The sequence below is a fragment of the Microchirus variegatus genome, assembly GCF_963457635.1.
Source record: "Microchirus variegatus genome assembly, chromosome: 4".
NCBI lineage: Eukaryota > Metazoa > Chordata > Actinopteri > Pleuronectiformes > Soleidae > Microchirus > Microchirus variegatus.
Window position 1 is genome coordinate 33,012,047 of NC_139805.1, and position 21,177 is coordinate 33,033,223.

General features: G+C 40.2%; 2 protein-coding genes across 2 annotated transcripts in view; one reads left to right on the forward strand and one right to left on the reverse strand.

Moving 5' to 3' along the window:
- Positions 1 to 5,079, forward strand: part of szt2 (SZT2 subunit of KICSTOR complex) — a 104,090-nt gene extending 99,011 nt beyond the window's left edge. The window contains exons 70-73 of the mRNA XM_083887663.1: positions 590 to 1,106; positions 1,742 to 1,852; positions 2,875 to 2,943; positions 3,013 to 5,079. Of these exons, the coding sequence (XP_083743789.1) occupies positions 590 to 1,106; positions 1,742 to 1,852; positions 2,875 to 2,943; positions 3,013 to 3,174 (859 nt within the window). The 3' untranslated portion in view covers positions 3,175 to 5,079. The remainder of the gene's footprint in view (positions 1 to 589; positions 1,107 to 1,741; positions 1,853 to 2,874; positions 2,944 to 3,012) is intronic.
- Positions 5,080 to 5,586: 507 nt separating this feature from the next.
- Positions 5,587 to 14,292, reverse strand: hyi (hydroxypyruvate isomerase). The gene is made up of 8 exons (XM_083887662.1): positions 14,058 to 14,292; positions 12,285 to 12,396; positions 11,905 to 12,019; positions 11,004 to 11,082; positions 10,870 to 10,919; positions 10,708 to 10,777; positions 6,490 to 6,624; positions 5,587 to 6,394 (listed from the first exon to the last, which is right to left on the reverse strand). Exons 1-8 carry the CDS (start codon positions 14,254 to 14,256, stop codon positions 6,336 to 6,338), a joined length of 819 nt encoding a protein of 272 aa, XP_083743788.1. The 5' UTR covers positions 14,257 to 14,292; the 3' UTR covers positions 5,587 to 6,335.
- Between the last annotated feature and the right edge of the window lie 6,885 nt (positions 14,293 to 21,177).

The following is a 21,177-nucleotide window of genomic DNA, read 5'->3' on the forward strand; positions in this document are numbered from 1 at the left end:
TGACTTTATTCTTAGAATTGTGACTTTAAACTCAGAATTCTGACTTTATTCTCTGAATTCATACTTTAAACTCAGAATTCTGACTTTATTCTATGAATTCTGACTTTATTCTATGAATTCTGACTTTATTCTCTGAGTTCTGACTTTAAACTCAGAATTCTGACTTTATTCTCATAATTCTGACTTTAAACTCAGAATTGTGACTTTAAAACTCAGAATTGTGACTTTATTCTCAGAATTCTAACTTTAAACTCAGAATTCGGACTTTAAAACTCTAAATTTTGACTTTAAACTCAGAATTCGGACTTTATTCTCAGAATTGTAACTAAACTCAGAATTCTGGCTTTATTCTCAGAATTCTGACTTTAACCCATAATTCTGAGTTTAAAGTCAGAACTCAAATATTGTTTTACTGTGTGGCCCTTATCCTCTTCTGTCATTTCTATTTTTTCTATTAATTCTCTATTAAGACTCTTTTGATGAATAAAAGTGTGACTCTTAATAGAAAACACAAAAAGATTGTGTAGTTTTGACCGGTAGTGTATCAGTGAATGTTATTCTTCTAAATCCCCTCTCTTTTTATGCGTAGGTTGCGTTTCTTCGTGATCATGACCAGTCAACGCGAGCTCTTCCCTCGCCTCACGGCGGACATGCGGCGCTTCAGGAAGCTCCCTCAGATCCACCGGGATCCTGGCGAGCCGGGCGCTCGGCTCCCGTCGGACCGAGCGGAGGCGTCCGGGTCGCGCGGCGCGGAGCAGGACATCTGGGAGGAAACGCCGTCTGAAGTCGCGGCCGCTTCGGCGCCGAGCGACGGCAACGAGTTTTACCCTCTGGCCCGAGGCGGAGCGGAGTCTCAGGGGCTGCTCTACCCGTCCTCTCTGTTCCCGCTGCTCAACAACGAGGTGGCGTCGGCCCGCAGGCAGATCCAGGCCATCGTGGAGCAGGCCATGGGTCACTGCCGCAGGGACAACCTGTGGAGGAGGCTGTTCCACGGAGAGCACCTGGCTCTGGACAAACTCAAGCTCACCAAGCTGTCGTTCAGCGAGCTGGAGGAGCTGCTGGCAGCCGTGCAGAGTCGCTCAGTGGGAGAGATCGACCCGCAGCTGGTGAGACTCTATTTACATCTATCCACTGTATTTTAAAGATCCAGTATGTGAGCTTTTATAAGCAGTTTGTATGAGCATATAACTACGGAAGAGGATTAGGACCACATTTCTGACTTTATTCTCAGAATTCTGACTTTATTCTCAGAATTCTGACTTTTAAACTCAGAAGTCTGACTTCATTCTCAGAATTCTGACTTTGTTCTCAGAGTTCTAACTTTAAAACTCAGAGTTCTAACTTTAAAACTCAGAATTCTGACTTCATTCTCAGAATTCTGACTTTAAAATTCTGACTTTATTCTCAGAATTCTGACTTTATTCTCAGAATTCTGACTTTATTCTCAGAATTCTGACTTTACAGGAAACTGACAGGATTGTCCTGGTTCTTTTTTTTTGTAGTTGCTCGTTGCTAAATACACAAATTAATTAGAATATCTGTAGAATTTTGAATCCAAATACGACCAAAGTTGGTTCTGGACTCACTGGTGTTCTGACTTAATCTCCTGCCAAGTTTGAAGCCGGTCAATAGAACTGTTGGACTTGTGTACGAGGTAAATGGTACATGAATCAGCTGTGATGTGTGACCTGTGTGCGGCCATTCATGATGATGCTAACGTGTGGTGGTTCTGTTTCTGAAGGACTGTTTTCTGACCATGGGTCCGGCCTGGTACCAGAGTCTCATCAAAGTCCTGCTGAACCGCTTCCCTCAGAGCTGCCGACACTTTGACGACAGCGGCACGCAGTACCTGGTGAGGAGGAGGGCGGCCATTTTGTTTCCGCTCTCTGTGTTTTTGTTGTTGATTTATTTTAATTTTAAATGTTTTGACCAATAATGCCTACTTAACCTTCAATTAAAATAAGTGTTTATATATATATATATATATATATATACATATGTATACACATATGTGTATATATATATATATGTATATGTATACACATGTATATATATGTATATATACAGTATATGTGTATATATATATACATATATGTATATATGTATACATATATGTATATATATGTATATATACAGTATATGTGTATATATATATATATATATATATATGTATATATGTATAAATATATGTGTATATATATGTATATATATACAGTACAGACCAAAAGTCTGGTCTGTACTGTATATGTATATATGTGTATATATGTGTATATATATGTATATATATATATGTATATATGTGTATATATATGTATATATATGTGTGTATATATATATATGTGTATATATGTACATATATATATGTGTATACATTTTGTTATGTTTCTGTAAAGGCCAGTACACCAGTATGTAGAAGCACTGATATTTTTAATGCTAAAATTTAATTATTATTGTTATACATGAACTGTTTTGCAAAGCAAACCCTTATTATTTCTTGATTAAGACGTTTAATTATAGTTTTTTACTCGCATTTCTGAACAGAAAAAACTCACATTTGGGTACAAAAAGGTCAATTTGCTTTGTTATTTTGCCAAATAAATAACAATATGTCTTTGAAAGATTTCAAGTGACATGACAATAAGACGAAACAATCGTTTATTTGACCCACGAGAGGGAAATTTCATGTGTTAGAGCAGCAAAAACAGTTAAGATAAAGGTAATACGTGTGATTTCACATCTGTGAATGCACAATATAGAACAATATATAACTCACTTTTTTAACAGTGTATAAGGATCACACACATTTACGTGAATTACAATTGTTATATTGCAGAAGAATGACTGAGTTTAATGTGATGGACGATGTTGTTTCAGGCTGTCCTGAACCAGAAGTTCACCGACTGCTTTGTTCTGGTCTTCTTGGACGCACAGGCGGGAAAAACTGTGAGTTATTACAAGTCAATGCTTTATTTGCAGTATTTCACAGATGTGTTGACGCTGTGTTTTCCTCAGAGTCTAAAGGTGGTGTTTCGGGAGCCGCTGCCGTCTCCGCCTCAGTCCGGCGGTGGCAGCGGCAGCAGCAGCAGTCCTCCTCCTCAGCTGGTGTCCATGTATCATCACCTGGAGTCGGTCATCAACACCGCCTGCTACAACCTTTGGACCGGACTGTTGTAGAGCTGATGGAGACGTGGAGAGGACGGTGTGTGTTTGTGAGTGTTGTTGTGATAAGAAGCGGAATTCTGAACCGTGATGATGTCACTTTAATGTCAAACCTTCATTCTGTCGTAACTGACGATTGACGGCCATTTTGTGTCGAGCTCCGGACGGCACGTAGTCGCCATGTTGGCAGGAAGATCCTCTGTAAGTTTTCAAACTTTACATCCCACAGTATATCCCAGAAACTGACAAACAGAACACATCTGATCCTTATACTGCCCCCTGGTGCTTATCCTGAGTATGGAAGCACACGTAAATCATGAAAAAATATGAGTTTTCAGTTTCAGGAAGCTAAGAATCTGGATGCTAACTTTAGCGTCGTGATTGACAACGATCATCAATTATCATTATCTTATTTGGCAGAATCAGGAGCTGGGCGGCCATTTTGGATCACCGTTGGTTCGTTTCCCACTATACAGTTCGACGTGGGCGGAGTCATCATAGAACTGCTGCATGAAACTGTTGATGCGACACAAGAGAGGGACTTGTAAAGAAAGCAGTTGTTTTGGGTGTAACTGAATCATTAGAATTGCTTGATTTAAAAAGATTTGTTCACAGAATCTTTCAGTACTGTTAAATGTTGAGATTTGACACATTTCCTTTCGCTAAATGACAGAGATTAGCGCTAAAGTTTTCAGGGATTTTTAAGTCGGAGTCATCATAGAACGGCTGTGCGAAACTGTTGACGCGACTCAAGCTAGCCACTTGTAAAGAAAGCAGTTGTTTTGGGTGTAACTGAATCATTAGAATCAGTCGATTTCGTTCAGATTTTACACATTTCCTTTAGCTAAATGTTGGATATTAATTAACGCACTTTTTCAGTTTCGTTTTTTTTTAACTCACATCTAGAGCTGCAACTAACAATTATTTTCATAATCGATTAATCTGTCAATTATTTTCTCGATAAATCGATGAATCGTTTGGTCCATAAAATGTCAAAAATGTTAAAAAACGTTGATCAGTGTTCGTCAAAGCTGGAAATGACGATGTTCTCGAAAGTCTTGTTTTGCTCACAAACCAAAATGATTCAGTTTCGATGATTTCTTTGGTATGTGAAGCAGAGAAACAAAGAAAATATTCACATTTAAGAAGCTAAAACAATCAGAAATCTTGTTTTAATCATGAAAAAAGCTTCAAACCGATTATCGATTATCAAAATAGTTGGCGATTAATTTAGTAATCGATTAATCGTTTCAGCTCTACTCACATCATTTGAACGTTAGCCCACAATTTACAAACTAAAACATCTTCTAAATTTCTACGTCAACTAAGTGAAGAATGAGGAATCTTTAGCCGCAGCCTGCTATAAATGCTACTACACTGTATATGATAAGAGACAAGGGGGAACTTCTTGAAAATGACATTTTGGTGACATCATCATCATCAGTGAGTAGATTCTTACCTTCAACTGTAAAGGGGAACATAGTGAGGTGATGACCTACGACGACAGACTATAATAATAACCTCTGTAATCTATGGAGGTTATTTTATGAAATGTTGAGTTTTCAGCTCAGATTACTTCTTTTCTACTTAACTCAATCCTGCTGAAACAGGTCTGTCCTCATCGTTTATGTCACACGTCGCTCACTTTCAGACCCTTTTTCCCACCGCCGACCATGTAAGTCGTCGTTGTATAATTCATACGCGGTGACAGACGGCTGTGGTGTCGGCGCAGACTGAGACTTTAATGATTACATTTCCTCCCGAGTGTCAGAGCTGCTCCACGTTTTCCACCTCACTGCCGAGAAAAGAAAACGAAAAAAACCCAGCTGCCCTCAAGTGCCTTCTGCTGTTTGTTTGATCCTTTTTTTTCCCCTTTTTCTTTTTCCGAGTTCGTCAAACGTCTGCAGCGATACTGTTGTCATTCCATCACCGCTGCACACACACACACACACACACACACACACAGAGAGAGAGTCAGAAGTGCCTGAGTCAGTTTGGATAAATGTGACAAATATCGCCTCTCACAAAAGCACCAAAATGGGGTCATATTAACTCTGATGATTTGCATAATAACATGCCACATGTCATCAGTGTGACAAGTGTGTGGTTTATCACACGCTTTATAGTTTACAAGAGGGGGGGGGGGGTGTGAAAAAGTCGTTAATAATCGCTGAGAATCTCAAAACATGCGACTCAAACTTGATGTAAAATAGTTAGAATTCTACTCGGTGAAAACACTGGAGATTTACTGTTGACACTGTAATATAAAAACACTGCAGCAACGTCGCCAACTGTATCATGTATATTATAATGGATGTACAGAATATACTTTATACAGGATGTAAAAAAAAAAAAAAAGTCATGAATAAAACACGGAAGGATAAATGAATCATTTGTGTGTGTGTGTATGAATACAATAATAATAAGAAAAATAGTAACTTTATTTATAGAACCCTTCATTAAAAAAGTGCATCACAAAGCGGGAACAGTCAAAAACAGCAGTTACACAGTTTAAAACCCAGAAAGACTCAAGTTTCCCATTCAAAAGTATGACTTTAAAGGTCTGATATGCAACATTCTACCTTCTAGGAATCAGAAAGATTGAAGTACCAGGTTGTATTTGAGTAACTGTTGACAATTAATCTATAAAAACAAGACTTTTATAATCCCATAACTGTTGGAACAGCTCATTTGACAGATGTCAAATTTGGCAGGTGCCGACTTTGGCATTGTTTGGATAAAACGGCCACTTCCACTCCCCAGAATCCCAACGCACAAAGCAGAGCATCTGCGGATAATCCGTTCACCTGCCTGTTAATCTGTTGAATGGCTCACTTGACAGGCTTTAAAACACACCAGAAATAATGTGAAAATACACAAAAACCAAAGCACGTATTGAACAGGTTCTGCATTGGTGTTTGGAAAACTAGAACTCAGTGAGTTTGGCTGTAAACGTTTATGTGTTTAAACACAGTTTTTGTACGTATGAACTTGTATTTTTTGCTTCTTTAGAACCTCGTCAAACTCAAGGAGACCAAACAACCTGGTCCTAATGAGGCAGAAGATCATTTCTGAGGAACTAGTTTGATTAATTAACTGGTTATTGGCTGCATTTAGGGAAAAAACAGCTTAATTTAGGGTCGTGTCCAGGTCTGTCGTGGAGTCAACAGTTCCCATCACTGCTTGCTGCGTGTCCAGTAATTTCTGATCCATCCCAGACCTTCCTCGGTGGAGCCTTCAGTGAAGAGAGAGGAGAAGATGATGATGACGATGAAGATGGTGAGACTTTTTCTTTTTCTAAATCTGTTCTAAATCAATAGCATCACTTACGCAGAGGATGGTATTCACAGCCGATGTATCCCTGGTAGTTGAGTCTTTCCAGCAGGTCGAACAGGTAGTTGTAGTTGAGCTCTCCGTCGCTGTCGGGCTCGTTCCTGCCCGGAATCTGAGCCACCTGAACGTGACCTGAGAGAAACACACGTATTGTGGTTTTCAGCTTTAATGTCACAACAACACTCCAACAAACACTCCCATGTTTGATATTTACGACCTGAACAGAACCCCACAATAACCAATTAGAGTGCGTTAACCGGGGAACTGATTTTTGGCGGCCATCGCATGGATTCTCATCGTGCCCATGATCCCTTTTTCACGTCCATCATATCGATTTTTGTGCCCATCGCGTCCCTTTTTTCATGTCCATCGCATTGCTTTTTCGGGCTAACCACGTCCCCTTTTTCACGTCCATCATATAGTTTTTCGTGCCCATCACATCCCTTTTTCAGGTCCATCATATAGTTTTTCGTGCCCATCACATCCCTTTTTCAGGTCCATCATATCGATTTTTGTGCCCATCGCGTCCCTTTTTTTCACGTCCATCGCATCGCTTTTTTGGGCCCACCACATCCCTTTTTCACGTCCATCGTATAGTTTTTTGCCGCCTATCGTGTACCTTTTTTCATGTCCATCGCATTGCTTTTTCGGGCCCACCATGTCCCTTTTTTCAGGTCCATCATATCGATTTTTGTGCCCATCGCATCCCTTTTTCACGTCCATCGTATAGTTTTTTTGTGCCCATCGTGTCCCTTTTTTTTATGTCCATCGTATAGTTTTATTCGGGCCCACCACGTCCCTTGTTTCACGTCCATCATTTAGTTTTTCGTGCCCATCACATCCCTTTTTCAGGTCCATCATCTCGATTTTTGTGCCCATCTCGTCCCTTTTCTCACATCCATCGCATCGCCTTTTCAGGCCCATCGTGTCCCTTTTTTTTACGTCCATTGTATAGTTTTTCCCGTGCACATCACATCCCTTTTTCACGTCCATCATATACTTGTTTCCGTGCCCATTTCATCCCTTTTTTCACGTCCATCGCATCGCTTTTTGGGCCCATGGTGTCCCTTTTTTTTTTAACGTCAATCATTTAGTTTTTTGTGCCCATCACATCCCTTTTTCAGGTCCATCATATCGTTTTTCGTGCCCATCATGTCCCTTTTTTTGCACCTATCGCGCCACTTTATTCACGCCCGTTGCCTTGTTTTTTTCGTGCCCATCGTGTCGCTTTGTTTGCACCCATTGTGTTGTTTTTTACGTGCCTATTGCGACGTCTTTTCTGTTTGGCCATCTTGGTTTTTCGCCCGAATCGATGTGTGCGATAGACGCGAATAGACGTGCGTCTCCCGTGCCACTCGGCCCAGTTGACACAATGATCGCATTTACTATGCATCGACTCGGTGACACGTCTTTGATGTTTCCCTGACTCCAACACACCTGTTTCAAACAGTCGGCTCATCAACAAGCTCTGCAAACGCCTGGTAACGAGCCACTGATTTGAATCAGATGTGTCACTGGTCTAGTCTGTGTTTTCTCAGGGTTAAAACATTGAAAATTGCTTCTGTGGTTTTTAAAATCAAGCTAGATTTTTTTTAAGTATAGTACAGTATAAGGCAGGCTTTAGTAAGTGAAGCAAAACAATCTGGTGCTGCAGCTTCATCACTTTCCTGACGAACTCAACACAAGTGAGGACGAACGGCTGGTAAAATCCTTCAAATCTAACATTTAAAGCGATGAAAACAACTTTTAAATGTCATAAATGCCCATATCTTCAAAGATTAACCAGGTTAAACCATGTCAGTGAGTTTGCATTGTGTTTTTTTCACCCTCCCTACACCAAAGTCCATAGAGGTAATCAGCGATTTTACAACAGGGCACACCCAACTTGTTTAATCCACCTGCAGCTCCTGTGTCCACGTGAGCAAAAAAACGCTGATTTTCTCTCTGGGCTTCGGTGCAGGAGAGCAAATGTTTGACAAACTTCAGTTTCGGGGCTGAAACTGCACATAATTCTCAAGATATCAGACGTTAACTGTCCTTTTAAATATAGCAATGTTTTTACAAGTTACCATAATTGACTGGAAAAGACTGGTCATTTTTTTTCCCCTGACAGTACATTCTAATGAAAGTGGCAGAGCACAGACTAAAATGATTATTTTTAAAGGCACAGCAAACAGCACAGGGTTTAATGGACCATGAGATGGAGACACGGCTGTGCTGTGTTAGTGTTGAGTCACCTTTATACACACACACACACACACACACAGACACAGACACACACACACAGACACAGCAGCCATTATGTACATCATTTACTCTGTGGATGAACAAACTTTCACTCCATTACTGGAATTATTGTCTCCACCCGCTGGTTTTTATTGTGATTAGCATAATGGGTAAAAACAAGTCTGAGTGGAAAAAAATAAAATATATATATATATATATTTATAAGGATGACAAGTGACCTTCACCCTTGACCTTTAACACCCACGCTCAAATCTCACAGTCATTGCGTTTAATTGCCTTTTTCGTAATACTTTATTTGCGAAAAAACATGTTTAATTTCACCTTTGTGTGTGTCCATAAATCCCTACAAGATAATATTAAGCCTGAAGAAACCCTATGGACATTTTGGGCCATTTTTTATATTTTCAAGCCATTTTGGTCATGTTGAATGATTTTTTGCAAAAACGTTGAATTGTCTTCTCACAAAAAACCGACACATTTGTTCCTAGTGGCAAAAAATGTCCACTTCCCAAAAAGCAGCTGTTTTTAAAACAAATACATAAATTAACACATTTATAACATAAAAAACAGCTTTAAAATCATGTAGGATATGTCGACTTTATTCTATACTTTTTGTATTTTCATACTTCTTTTCATTTATCTTAAATGACTTAGTAGCCTCATATTAAAGCAATGTAATCCATATTTTATGTTTTCTTTACATTTCTGAGCTTTGATGGACTGCAGTTTTCCAGTTTTCTTTCTATTCTTTCTATATAAATATAAATAGCAGACAGTTTGACAGACGTCTCAGACAAACACGTTGAATCTGGGTCACAGGTTTCTCTGTTAATCAGCAGCGATTGTCTGCACCTGTTGTTCCGCTCACAGCTGACGGCGATGATCAGCCTGGTTTTAGAGACAGACTGACGGGAGTTTGTCTGCTCCAGACAAAGTCAACACCTGCACTTGACTTTTTTCCCCGTTTCCCCCTGTTATCTGATTTAAATGTGGGTTTAAAAGTCTACTCATTTAGTTTCCTGCTTCACTCATTGTTTTTGGGTCCAGTCTAGTAGTTGTTTGTTGATATGTGGGTTTGAAAACTCATAATAAATCAATTTTTATTGATGCATTTGCAGGAGAATTGGTTTGTCATGAAACACTGGTGTCTTTTTAACTTCCTGGGCTCCTGTAGCTCAGATATGGTAGAAATTGGGGATATTGTTTCAAGGAAGTAGAAAACTTGAAAAATGAAAAAAAGTGATATTTTTGCTGTTTTTGGACATACTATATAATATATAATTACATTTTGGACATAATATGTCACAAAAATTTTATTTGGTCCGAAATTTGACAAATACGTCATTACGTCATACTACATTATGTTGTCCAAAATGTGATTTTTTTTTTTGGAAAAAAAAATGTTTTGGTCCAAAATTTGACAGAAATGTCGTAGCATAGTTTGTCATCCAAAATTTGAATTTTTTTTTGAAAAATGTTATTTAGTCCAAAATTTGACAAAAATGTGATACTATGCTATGTTGTCCAAAATTTGAAAAGAAATTGGGGGAAAATATTTTGGTCCAAAATTTGACAAAAACGTGGTACTATATTACATTGTCCAACATTTGACAATTTTTTTGGGAAAAAAATTTTGGGTCCAAAATTTGGCGAAAAAATGTGCTACTATACTGCGTCGTCAAAAATTTGACAATTTATTTGAAAAAATGTTTTAGTCCAAAATTTTACAAATACATCATACTATACTATGTAGTTCAAAATTTCACAATTTTTTAGAAAATATTTTCATGCTCCAAAATTTCACAAAAACGTCATACTATAGTATGTCGTCCAAAATGTTTTTTATTAGTTTTCTCACACTTTAACCCTTAAGTGACAATGTTGTCCATGAGAGAAAATAAAAAATGCGAATTTTTTCTTAATGTAATAGTTTGTCAGTGTAATTCAAGTAGTTGTCATTTCACTCACCTATTAAAGACAAATACTTCTGTATGTTCTGAGTCAGGTTCCCGTCCATTATCTGCCAGTGGAAAACGTCCTGAAACAGGTTTTTAAACATTTGGTCATTCAACACTTTATCTCTTTGTATTTCTTAATGAATTTATTCCAGATTCCAGATCGCTCACTCACCATCTGCAGCTGGATGTTGGGTTTTCCGACCTTCTCCAGAATCTCAGCCGCTGCAGACACACAAAGAGAGGAGACACATCAGTGTAAATAAAGACTCATTGACTCAGACTGTAACTGTGTTCGCAAAGTCTCACCGTGATGAGGCGAGTCCAGGAAATACCTGGGATCAGTGATCCTCGTGTTGATTGGTTCAATCAGTCCAGTGATTCCTTCCTGTGTGAGGAACACGGTCTGATTATAGTGATAGAAGACAACTGCAGGGACACGGTGTCCACTTTAAGACTCGTATCACAGAGAGGTGATGAATAAACGATAGAAAATGGTGTTTTCAATAGTCATTTCACTTAATAAGAAGAAAATAAACGTGTGAAGGTCAGTCACAGCTGTGTGCTTTTGGTTATTTGAATATTTCGTGTCAAACTGTGGAAAAACAAACGTCCTGATTGCTCAAATTTGCGATAAAAAGATAAATATCACAAGTAACGTTACTAACCGTTTATTAGTGTTTTAACTCAATGTTTAATGACGTTATTGTGAGTCATTAAGGTATTTGAGGAATAAGGCTCACAGGGAACATTGCTTAACATCAATAAAGGTTCAATAAATTCTTAATTATACATTACAAAGGTAAAGTATGAGTTAAGTAATGATTTTTTAGTGCTATTTAGCACTTTTATTAACTGTTATTACTGACATTAACAGTAGATTTACACACCATTGTTTAAAATATGTCATAAAAACTTCACTAACCTGAATAATAGTTATTTAAAACATGACCTAACTGTTGGTAAATGAGTTTATTTAACGTTAATTCACGTACACTTATCGTCAAGCGTCACCAGTGGCTGTTAAACGGACGTATGTGGTGTGCAGAGGCTTTTATTTTGGTAAGAAAAAGAACTGGGGGGTTACCATGGTAACTAAACCAGTTGCTAATCCATATTATCAGTAAGTAGACTTTATATATCTTCTTGAACTCTTAACTGTGCTGCTTCTGTTGACGTGTGCGGACGGTAACGCCTAAGGTCACCTGACCTTCGACAGGACGTCTGCGGCGTAGCTCAGGTTCCCCACAAAGACGGCCTCCATCTCCTTGGCGACCGCTGACCTGTGCGCGTCCACGGGAACTCTCCCCGCCATCAGGTGGATCCTGACGGTGACAGAACGTGGACATAGAAGTACAACCGTTCAATTAAACTGTCATGTAATTATTAAAGGGATAGTTTGTAGTTGTAGTGGCATGACAGCCCTCAATGGCGTGTATTTATGCAGGTTCGTATGGGCGAAGAGCTCTCTGATCTCTCAGAATATGTGGTTACAAAGTCTAATTTTACCACTGTTTGTCGCCCCCTGGTGGCTTTCAAATAGAAGACGACGTCCACATCATTTTATATAAGGTCTAACTATGGCATCACCTTTTGCAGTCCAGGGCTTTAGCGTAGTTCACGGCCACATCCAGACCCTGTCTGAACTCTGTCTCTCTGCCAGGAACTGCTGCCAAACCAAGGTCACCTGCCTTTACATTCCCTGGAACACGCACACACACACACACACACAATCCATAAATGTAAAGAACATTTTCTGGCATAAACACTGATTTTAGGGCAGTTAAAGGGACAATGTGTAGTATTTATGGGTTTATATAACCCAAAATCCACTTTTTTATACATATTATGTACTCCTGCATTGTCTAGTCGCTGTATGATAGTTTTTGTTTCATTTTCGTAGTGTTTCAAAAAGTCATGTAAAATAACATGGTCGCGGGCCGCGGTCGCATAGCCACTGTTAGCAGCGAGACGCCATGTTTCTACGGGAGCCTGTAAGGACAAACGCGAGAGAACAAATCAAGCGTCTTTTTACTTGTAGCGGAAGTCCCGCCTCCTCTCTCTCCGCTTCGTCTGCTACAGTCGCGGTAGCTCGCCCTCTCCCTCGCCTCACGAACCTCATCTGCTGACACGGAGAAAGACGACGAGGACGACATTTGACCAGCTGCGGATACCGTAGCGCTCAGGGAAGGGAGGGGGTGAGCAGAGGAGCAGTTCTTTGTTGTAAATTTCAGCCTCTCCTCTAGATGGCACTATAAACTACTTACTTCACCTTTGAGTTAAGGGTTATGCTAGTAATTTCGTTGTAATGCTATGCTACACCATAATATGTGTGTACATGTTTTAAAAGAACTGTGTGGACCAACTGTCAAACTAGCCAAAATGTCCTCATAAGGGCAAACCTATCTTTGTGTCCTCACAACTTATGCTGCGTTCCAGAGCCCATCCAAACCAGTTGGACGTGGGACTTCTACCTCCAACTAGAAAAAGTGCACTGGAATACCTGTCAAAGTGGGACCTCCTACTCGCGAAGTCGGGGCTGATCGACCCACCAAAATGACGTCGGAGAATAATGGCGGCGCCCATGGAGTCACACGAATTTTCCATGTTATGGCGTGAAATTATGTCATTGTTGTTATCTGTCAGCATGAAGAATAGTAGGCTGTGTAGATTCAAACTTATCTTTGTAAAGATATTTTTTACATTGTGGGGACATTTTGGTAGTTAAGTTAAGGGTTATGCTAGTCATTTCGTTGTAATGCTATGCTACGCTACACCATAATGTGTGTGTACGTGTTTTAAAAGAACTGCGTGGACCAACTGTCAAACAAACCTATCTTTGTGGGGACATTTCGCCCTTATGAGGACATTTTGGCTAGTCCACACAAATTAAACCGGCTTTTTGGGGGGATTAAGTACTGGTTTATGGCTAGAATTAGGTTAAGTTAAATTTTAAAAGATATTTTAACCTTGTGGGGACATTTTTGTCTTGTCCTCACAACTTTAAAGGCCTTTTTACGGGTAAAGACGTGATCTTAAGGTAGTTAAGTTAAGGGTTATGCTAGTCATTTCGTTGTAATGCTATGCTACACCATAGGCTAATATGTGTGTATGTGTTTTAAAAGAACTGTGTGGACCAACTGTCAAACAAACCTATCTTTGTGAGGACATTAAATGTCCTCATAAAAATAGCTTTGTAAAGATATTTTTTTACTTTGTGAGGACAAGTTTCCTAACAACTTTTTAGGCCTTTTTAAGGGTTAAGACCTGATTTAAGGGTAGCTAACTTGTGCTACTAATTTCTTTGTAATGCTATGCTACACCCTGATGTGTGTGTACGTGAGCACAGCCGTTTGTTTTTACCTGGCGGCGTGTTAATGAGCACCACCTCCACACCTGTGTCCTCCCTGGCTCTCTGGAGCTCCGCCGGCTCGCAGTCGTAGGGCCACGCCGCCTCCACGGCCTTGAAACCGGCCGCGGCGGCGGCGCGGATCCGCTGGCTGAAGTCCGGCAGCTCCGTGAAGAGCCACGTCAGGTTGGCGCAAAACTTGAGCGGAGCCATGATGACGGTTCTGTTCGGTCAACGTCCTCGGGTCTGTTCACTCACTCACACACACACACACATTACTGTTACTGCGCTCACAGCGGAAACCCGAGGAGCGGCCTTCAAAATAAAAGCGGGTTCGCACTTTGCACGCCCGCTACACAACTTACGAAACATATAAATCTAGTAATACAGTCAAACTCATATTAAACAGCTATATTAATGTTCATATACTCTATGAACTATATATTTGACACCCTAAAGGAGGCGTGATTATTTTATTTTGAAAATATCAACACGTGTAGTGTGTCTGAGAGCAGTTTTGACCAAAGTAAGACGTGTTGTTGTCACATGCCTTCTCGCCATGCTTCGTGACACCGTGCAGACGCATGTGAACCTAAAAAAAGCTGCTGATATGCACGTATGAAACTAAAAATTCTCCACATTAAACTGCAATATATAAGCTCCTGCACCTATTTATAACTGTAAAATCAGGTTAAAACAGCAGGAAAATGACATTACACCCCAATATATCACATTACTGTGTCATTACAACAACTACTTAAAGCTATACTCTGTTTTTGGACTCTCAACTAAATCTGTAGAAGACTCTGACCAATCACAGGCCAGTTCAGTTCACAATTTTTTTGGAAAAATGTTTTTGCTCCAAAATGTAACAAAAACGCCATACGTCGTCCAAAATGTGACAACTTTTTTGAAAATAAATTTTGGCCCAAAATTTGACAAAGACTTCATACTATACGATGTTGTGACGTCATACTGTTTGTCCAGAATTTGACAATTTTTTGTAATACATTTTTTGGTCTAAAATTTGACCAATACGTCATACTATACTATGTCGTCCAAAATATGACAATTTTTTTGAAAACAAAATTTTGGTCCAAAATTTGACAAAAATGTCATACTATACTATGTCGTCCAGAATTTGTCAATTTTTTTGAAAAAAAATTTTGGTCCCAAATTTGACAAGTACGTCATACTATACTATGTCGTGACGTCATACTGTGATATGTGGTGCAGCATTTTTTTCCCAGCGTTCCTTCTTCTACTGTAGCTTTAACTACGCCTATCAAACACCTACTCTGGTCTCTGTCTTTTATATCCACCTCGCTTCCTGTCTTCTACCCTTTTAAGAGGCAGAATAACACATTTGAAAATCACCGATGCAGTGGATCAGGACCTCCTGTGTGCTGTGATGTAAAAAAAAATAAAATAAAAAAAATAAGCCCGATTTTTCTCCACGGACTTTTTCCATTTGAGCTGTCGGATACAGTAGGTGAGTTGTGTTTGTGCACAGGTGTCCACAGTCACTGCCGGACTCATTATCTCCGAGCAAACAGCCCTGCTGACTCAGTGTAATGTATGCAAATGCTAACACGGGTGCACCGCTGACAAGAAGTGATAATCACGCTTTAGCTGCTGCTGCTGTTGTTGTTATTGTTGTTGCGGAGTGCAGTTCGGCAAGAACACGCGTCAAAAACCACAAATAAGTTGTGGCACACAGGAGGAGACTGTGTCGTTTCATCATATGATCATCCATTTGTCCTCATGTGACACACAGAAGAAGAAGTAGTGAGGAGTGTAACCGTGTTCCAGTTGAGAAGACATGGACGTTGTTAGCAACGCTAGTCAATAACAACGCGTCTACGTGGTGTTTAGCACACAAAAACCTTTCGGTGCGTAGAAAATTAAAGGTGCCATATGTAAGAATGTGGCCAAAAAGGGTTACTACATTGAAATAAAAAAAAAAAGAGGTCTTTTAGGTTTCGTTTTCTGACGTAACTGGCAACCCGTGGTCGCTCGGCAGCTGAGACTCTACTGACTGCAATGATTGGTAGACGGCGGTAGGTGGCGCCACATGACGCCAAAACATGATTTGCAGTCTGCAAAATATTTTTTTTGATGCAAATATTTTGGCTGTACTGTTGTTGTTGGTGAGTTCAGTTTGTTATATGAACATTATTCCTGAGTATCTGTGACATATATGTATTAAATCTACATATAATGTAGATTTATTACATAATACACCTGTATACGGTACTATGTGTACTACCGATTTACTGTGGAACACACTTCACGTGAAGTTTTATTAACGGTAGTGCTGTGCAATAGGTTAACGCGTGTTAACGCACGACACGTTACCATGACGACTGACCGGAAAAAGATACCGTTTACCAGTTAGCTCCGTTAGCTGCATTAGCTCCTTTTAACGGCATTAGCGTTAGCCTACAGTGGAACTGGAGCGGTCTGTTTATTAAAGGAAAAGAGCAGCGCTAACAAATAACCAGCGTACCTGTGTAACTGTGTATGTGTGCCTCTGTTTTTAAAGTTTAGCGTTACTTTAGAGACTCATTATAACAATTGGGAGTCACGTAAACATGGCGTCACGCGCGTCTTTTTCCGGTCAGTTGTCATGGAAACGTTGACGCCGCTAAACGCCGTTCGTTGACGCTGCTAACGTTTGACATCACTAATTAACAGCTAAAGTAGCAGTGCTTTTACGTTAGGGTTGAAAGTTCGGACTACAAATAGAACGCGTAGAAAAGTGTCAGTGTTAAAGTCGCTATACTGTAGATTGTAACAAACTGAGGACTCCTCTGCTTAAAGCAGAACTATGCTAATTTTACAGCTTCAGAGTCGTTGCGATGGTTAAATGTCTTGTTGTGGAGCGATTGTGCGGCTGTCTCCACTGCCCCCTGCTGTCTGTTAGCGGAAAAAACAGCCTCACAAGACCTGGATCGCAGACTCCAAAGTCCTCAGGATCAGGAGTTACGCTCGACGCTAACTTACACATCCTAGCTAGGTACCGGCTATAAGATCAAGGCAGTGATAGCGTTAGGAGCGACCAGATTTGCTTGGAACTCATTTGTATTTGTAGCTGCTTCTTCTTCTTCTTCTTCTACCACTTTATCCTCCTCTAATCCCCAAATCTGCATGTTTTTGGACTGTGGGAGGAAACCCAGAGAACCCTGGAGAAAACCCACCCACACACGGGGAGAACATGCTAACCTTGTGCAGAAAGGCCCTCGTTCTGACCGGGTCGTGAACCCGAGGCTTCCTGCTGCTAACACGAGAGTTGCATTAGCAGCTTTTGCTTTGCTCATAGTTTTAGTTTGGCGGTTGGAGGTCAGAGGTCACTTTTTAGAAATACAGCATGTGTTTCATTTTCAAACACAACCTCAAAGGGATTTCCTGTAGCAGCGTTTCTTTGAACTCAAAACTGAATCAATGATCCATTGTAAGGTTTTTCGGAGGTTGAATGACAAAGACAAAGTTGGCCTCATGCTGTCCTGAATGGGTGTATTATGAACACTTGAACACAGGAAATGCCATTGTGCAATCATTATGACCTATTTTTCTTGCAAATTCGAACCTCTCTAATCTTAATTTTAGTACCATAGTGGCACCGTCGCTGCTACCGTTTGTGTGTTCTCCGCTTCATTTTACCAAGAAGGAACATTCTCACATCCTCCTCCCGCCCCCTCCTGCTTTTTCAAGGGGATTTTGTCACTTATTCATGTGAAGAAGCCTGATGACATCCAAGGATTCCTCAGTCGTTGAGCTTCCCCCTCCAGCTCTTCCCCTGCAGCCGCTCGCTGCCTCCCTCCGATTCACCTCCCTGACACCGGCTCACACGTTTCGCTGTCTGCCGACGCTGCTCTCACTGGCAGGTGATCTGAAAAACTCAAACTCAGCCCTGACAAAGACGGAGCTCCTCGGGAAGAATGGGGGAGCTACGACGAGATAATGATGGGTTTATTGTTTTTGATTGCACGGACTGGTGATCTCAGCGTGGAAACCGCAAATTACTGTTGGAAAAGTGAGAGCTGAGTGACAGGAAATGCTCTCTCTGAGCTTGTTCTTGCCTCTCTAGGGGTCGCCACAGCGGAAAAAAATGGCTCGGTATTTGATTTGGCCCCTGTCAGGTGCTGAGGAACTGCCAATCCTTCCGTCAACAAATTTGGTGCAGAATGGTACGGTTTGGAACGGTAAAGTCCTGGGTCAGGCTAGCGTTCCGGCTGAGAACAGTACCTTTTCTTGGTAGGTAGGTAGGGGGGGTAGACTGTGCCCGTTGGCCGCGTCAGCGAGATACGTAGAAATACACCTCGTATTAGTCCAACAACAACACTGGAGGACGTCCAGCGGTAGGATTTCCTACACGGTTTGTCTCAACAAGACCTCAAACTTCAAATTTTCTGTCGCCCAATCAGTACTCTGGTACCCCAAAGGGAAGGGTGCCAAAATTGGAATGGTTGGGGTGGTTATATTCCCCAAAAAATACATATTGCGTATTGGGTCATTTGCTCAGAGGTACACCAGGCCTTGACCTGTTGGGATTCAAACCGGCAACCCAGTTACAGTTCTTTTTAATTATCATCATTATTATTATTTATTGAGCTACCAAATAATTTCACCCACCCCATAGATGTATACATAGGACACGATAGACGGGATATAAAAAGTGGCCGTAGGATTCCAATTTGCACGGTTAGGGTTAACCAGGAAGTAATAATAATAATATTAGCCACCAGGGGGCAAAAAATCATTACAACTTCTTTGTCAATATAGGCTAGTTCCTTAAAGGCGCCATATGTAAGAATGTGGCCAAAAACAGTTACTACATTCAAATTAAAAAATACCAAGGTCTTTAAGGTTTGGTTTTCTGACGTAACTGGCAACCCGTGGTTGCTCGGCAGCTGAGACCCTACTGACTGCAATGACTGGTAGACGGCGGTAGGTGGCGCCACATGCCAAAAACATGATTTCGAAACATAAACATGATTTGCAGTCTGCAAAATATTTTTTTTTTCCATGCAAATATTTTGTCTGTACTGTTGTTGTTGGTGAGTTCAGTTTGTTATATGAACATTATTCCTGAGTCTCTGTGACATATTAGGAGGATTTTAACGGCCAGTTGCTTTTGATTTATTACATAATGCACCTTTAAGGTAACGCTAGCGATTATTAGCGAACTTCGGATACACAACATATATACATATATATACATACATATATATACCAATGTTTACATTGGTATATTTTCCTCTAACTGTTTTCAAAGCTTTTACTCCCTGTTTTCATTGTCGACAGAAGGATTGACTGAACCGCACGAGCCGACCTACTTGAACCAGTCTTGAAACACAGTCGTACAGAGGTTCAAAACCCAAAAAAATGTTTGGGGTATTTTGCGCAAACGTGATTCATCCCAGCAACAAGAGTTAAGCAATTCAGATCATAGTTTTTTTTTTTTTTTGACCAACCAAGTGAGAACAGTTTGGCTTAGAGAAGCAGTTACAGTGGAGCCTATTTTTGAATGTCTCCGTCTCACTGGGGGGTAATCTGTGACTTTATGTGCTGAAGATAAAACAGAACACGCGCTGCTGTCCTATTACGTTTCTGAGTTGCTCTCACTCACTAAAGATAGTTTTTTTTACAAGAGCTGCCAAGAGCATAATGAAGCTCTGTCTTTTCAAGGTCTAAGTTCTTCTGAGAATATGTGAACATTTGAGGGGGAAAGTGCGTGGATTCTGATACGGTGTTTATGAGTGTGAGGTATTCACGGATCCTTGGCATGACACTGTAAAACCCAACATTTCCTTGAATCATTTTCAGACAAATTGTTTCCTATTTCAATTAATTAGCACAGGTGGACGAAGGTTGTCCTTGAGTCAAAGAAGAATATGCCCCGGTGAAAAAATAATTAAAGTCCCTCACGGTAAAACTGAAGGCCTAAATCCAAGTAATTACACATTCAGATAACGTTTTGCTCAGACGCTCAGGGACGATAAAAAAGAACATCAGTTATTCCCGAATTTGGAGCTAAATATTTCCAGATCGTCCAGGCTTTATGTTTTAAAGACATTCCAGAATTAAGCAATCTGGTTTGTTCCATCCTGCATCCTGATTAAATACAGGTGTGTCATCTGCGTAGCATAGGCAGTTTATTTTGTGCTTTCTAATTTTTCCCTAACCCTGTAAAGCCCAAACCATTAAATAATTGACAGAACATTCCAATTCTTTGAAACAAACCAATTTTTTTTCAAATATCAATTTCCATATAGGGGTTTTAAAGGTGCATTATGTAATAAATCTAAAGCAACTGGCCATAAAATGCAACTAATATGTCACAGAGACTCAGGAATAATGTTCATATAACAAACTGAACTCACCAACAACAACAGTATGGACAAAATATTTGCGTTAAAAAAAATATTTTGCAGACTGCAAATCATGTTTATGTTTTGAAATCATGTTTTGTCATGTGGCGCCACCTACCGCCGTCTACCAATCATTGCAGTCAGTAGAGTCTCAGCTGCCGAGCAACCATGGGTTGCCAGTTACGTCAGAAAACGAAACCTAAAAGACCTCTGTATTTTGAATTTGAATGTAGTAACCGTTTTTGGCCACATTCTTACATATGGCGCCTTTAATTTGTATCATATTTGATACAGCGGGTCACATTGCTCAAAGATTCTATTTTTTCTTGAACAAAAAATACACACACAAATCCAACAAATCAAACATAAACAGTGCAGCAATGGAACTGACGGGGTGGAAGTCTGAAAACATAACATTTCAGTTATTTTTACTCATTTTGTGGTTCACAACCTTTTTATTTTGAGTGATGGAAGGCTTGAAAACAGTTGTTCAGACAAAGATGCACTCTGGTTTGTCAAGGAAAAAATTGTCACACTGCTCATTCATGTGGGGGGGGCTCAAAAACTAATGTATCACATACGATACGTTTGGCGTTATGTGGCTGAATAAAGGTGAAGATTATTGGTCCCAGCATGGAACCTTGTGGAACGCCGCTATAAATCATTGTTGTCGTGAGCAAACCTGAATCCCTGTGATCGTAATTTAGTAAGAATTCCTGTAATCTGTACAGTAATTACTGCCTTTTGTCTGGATTGAATC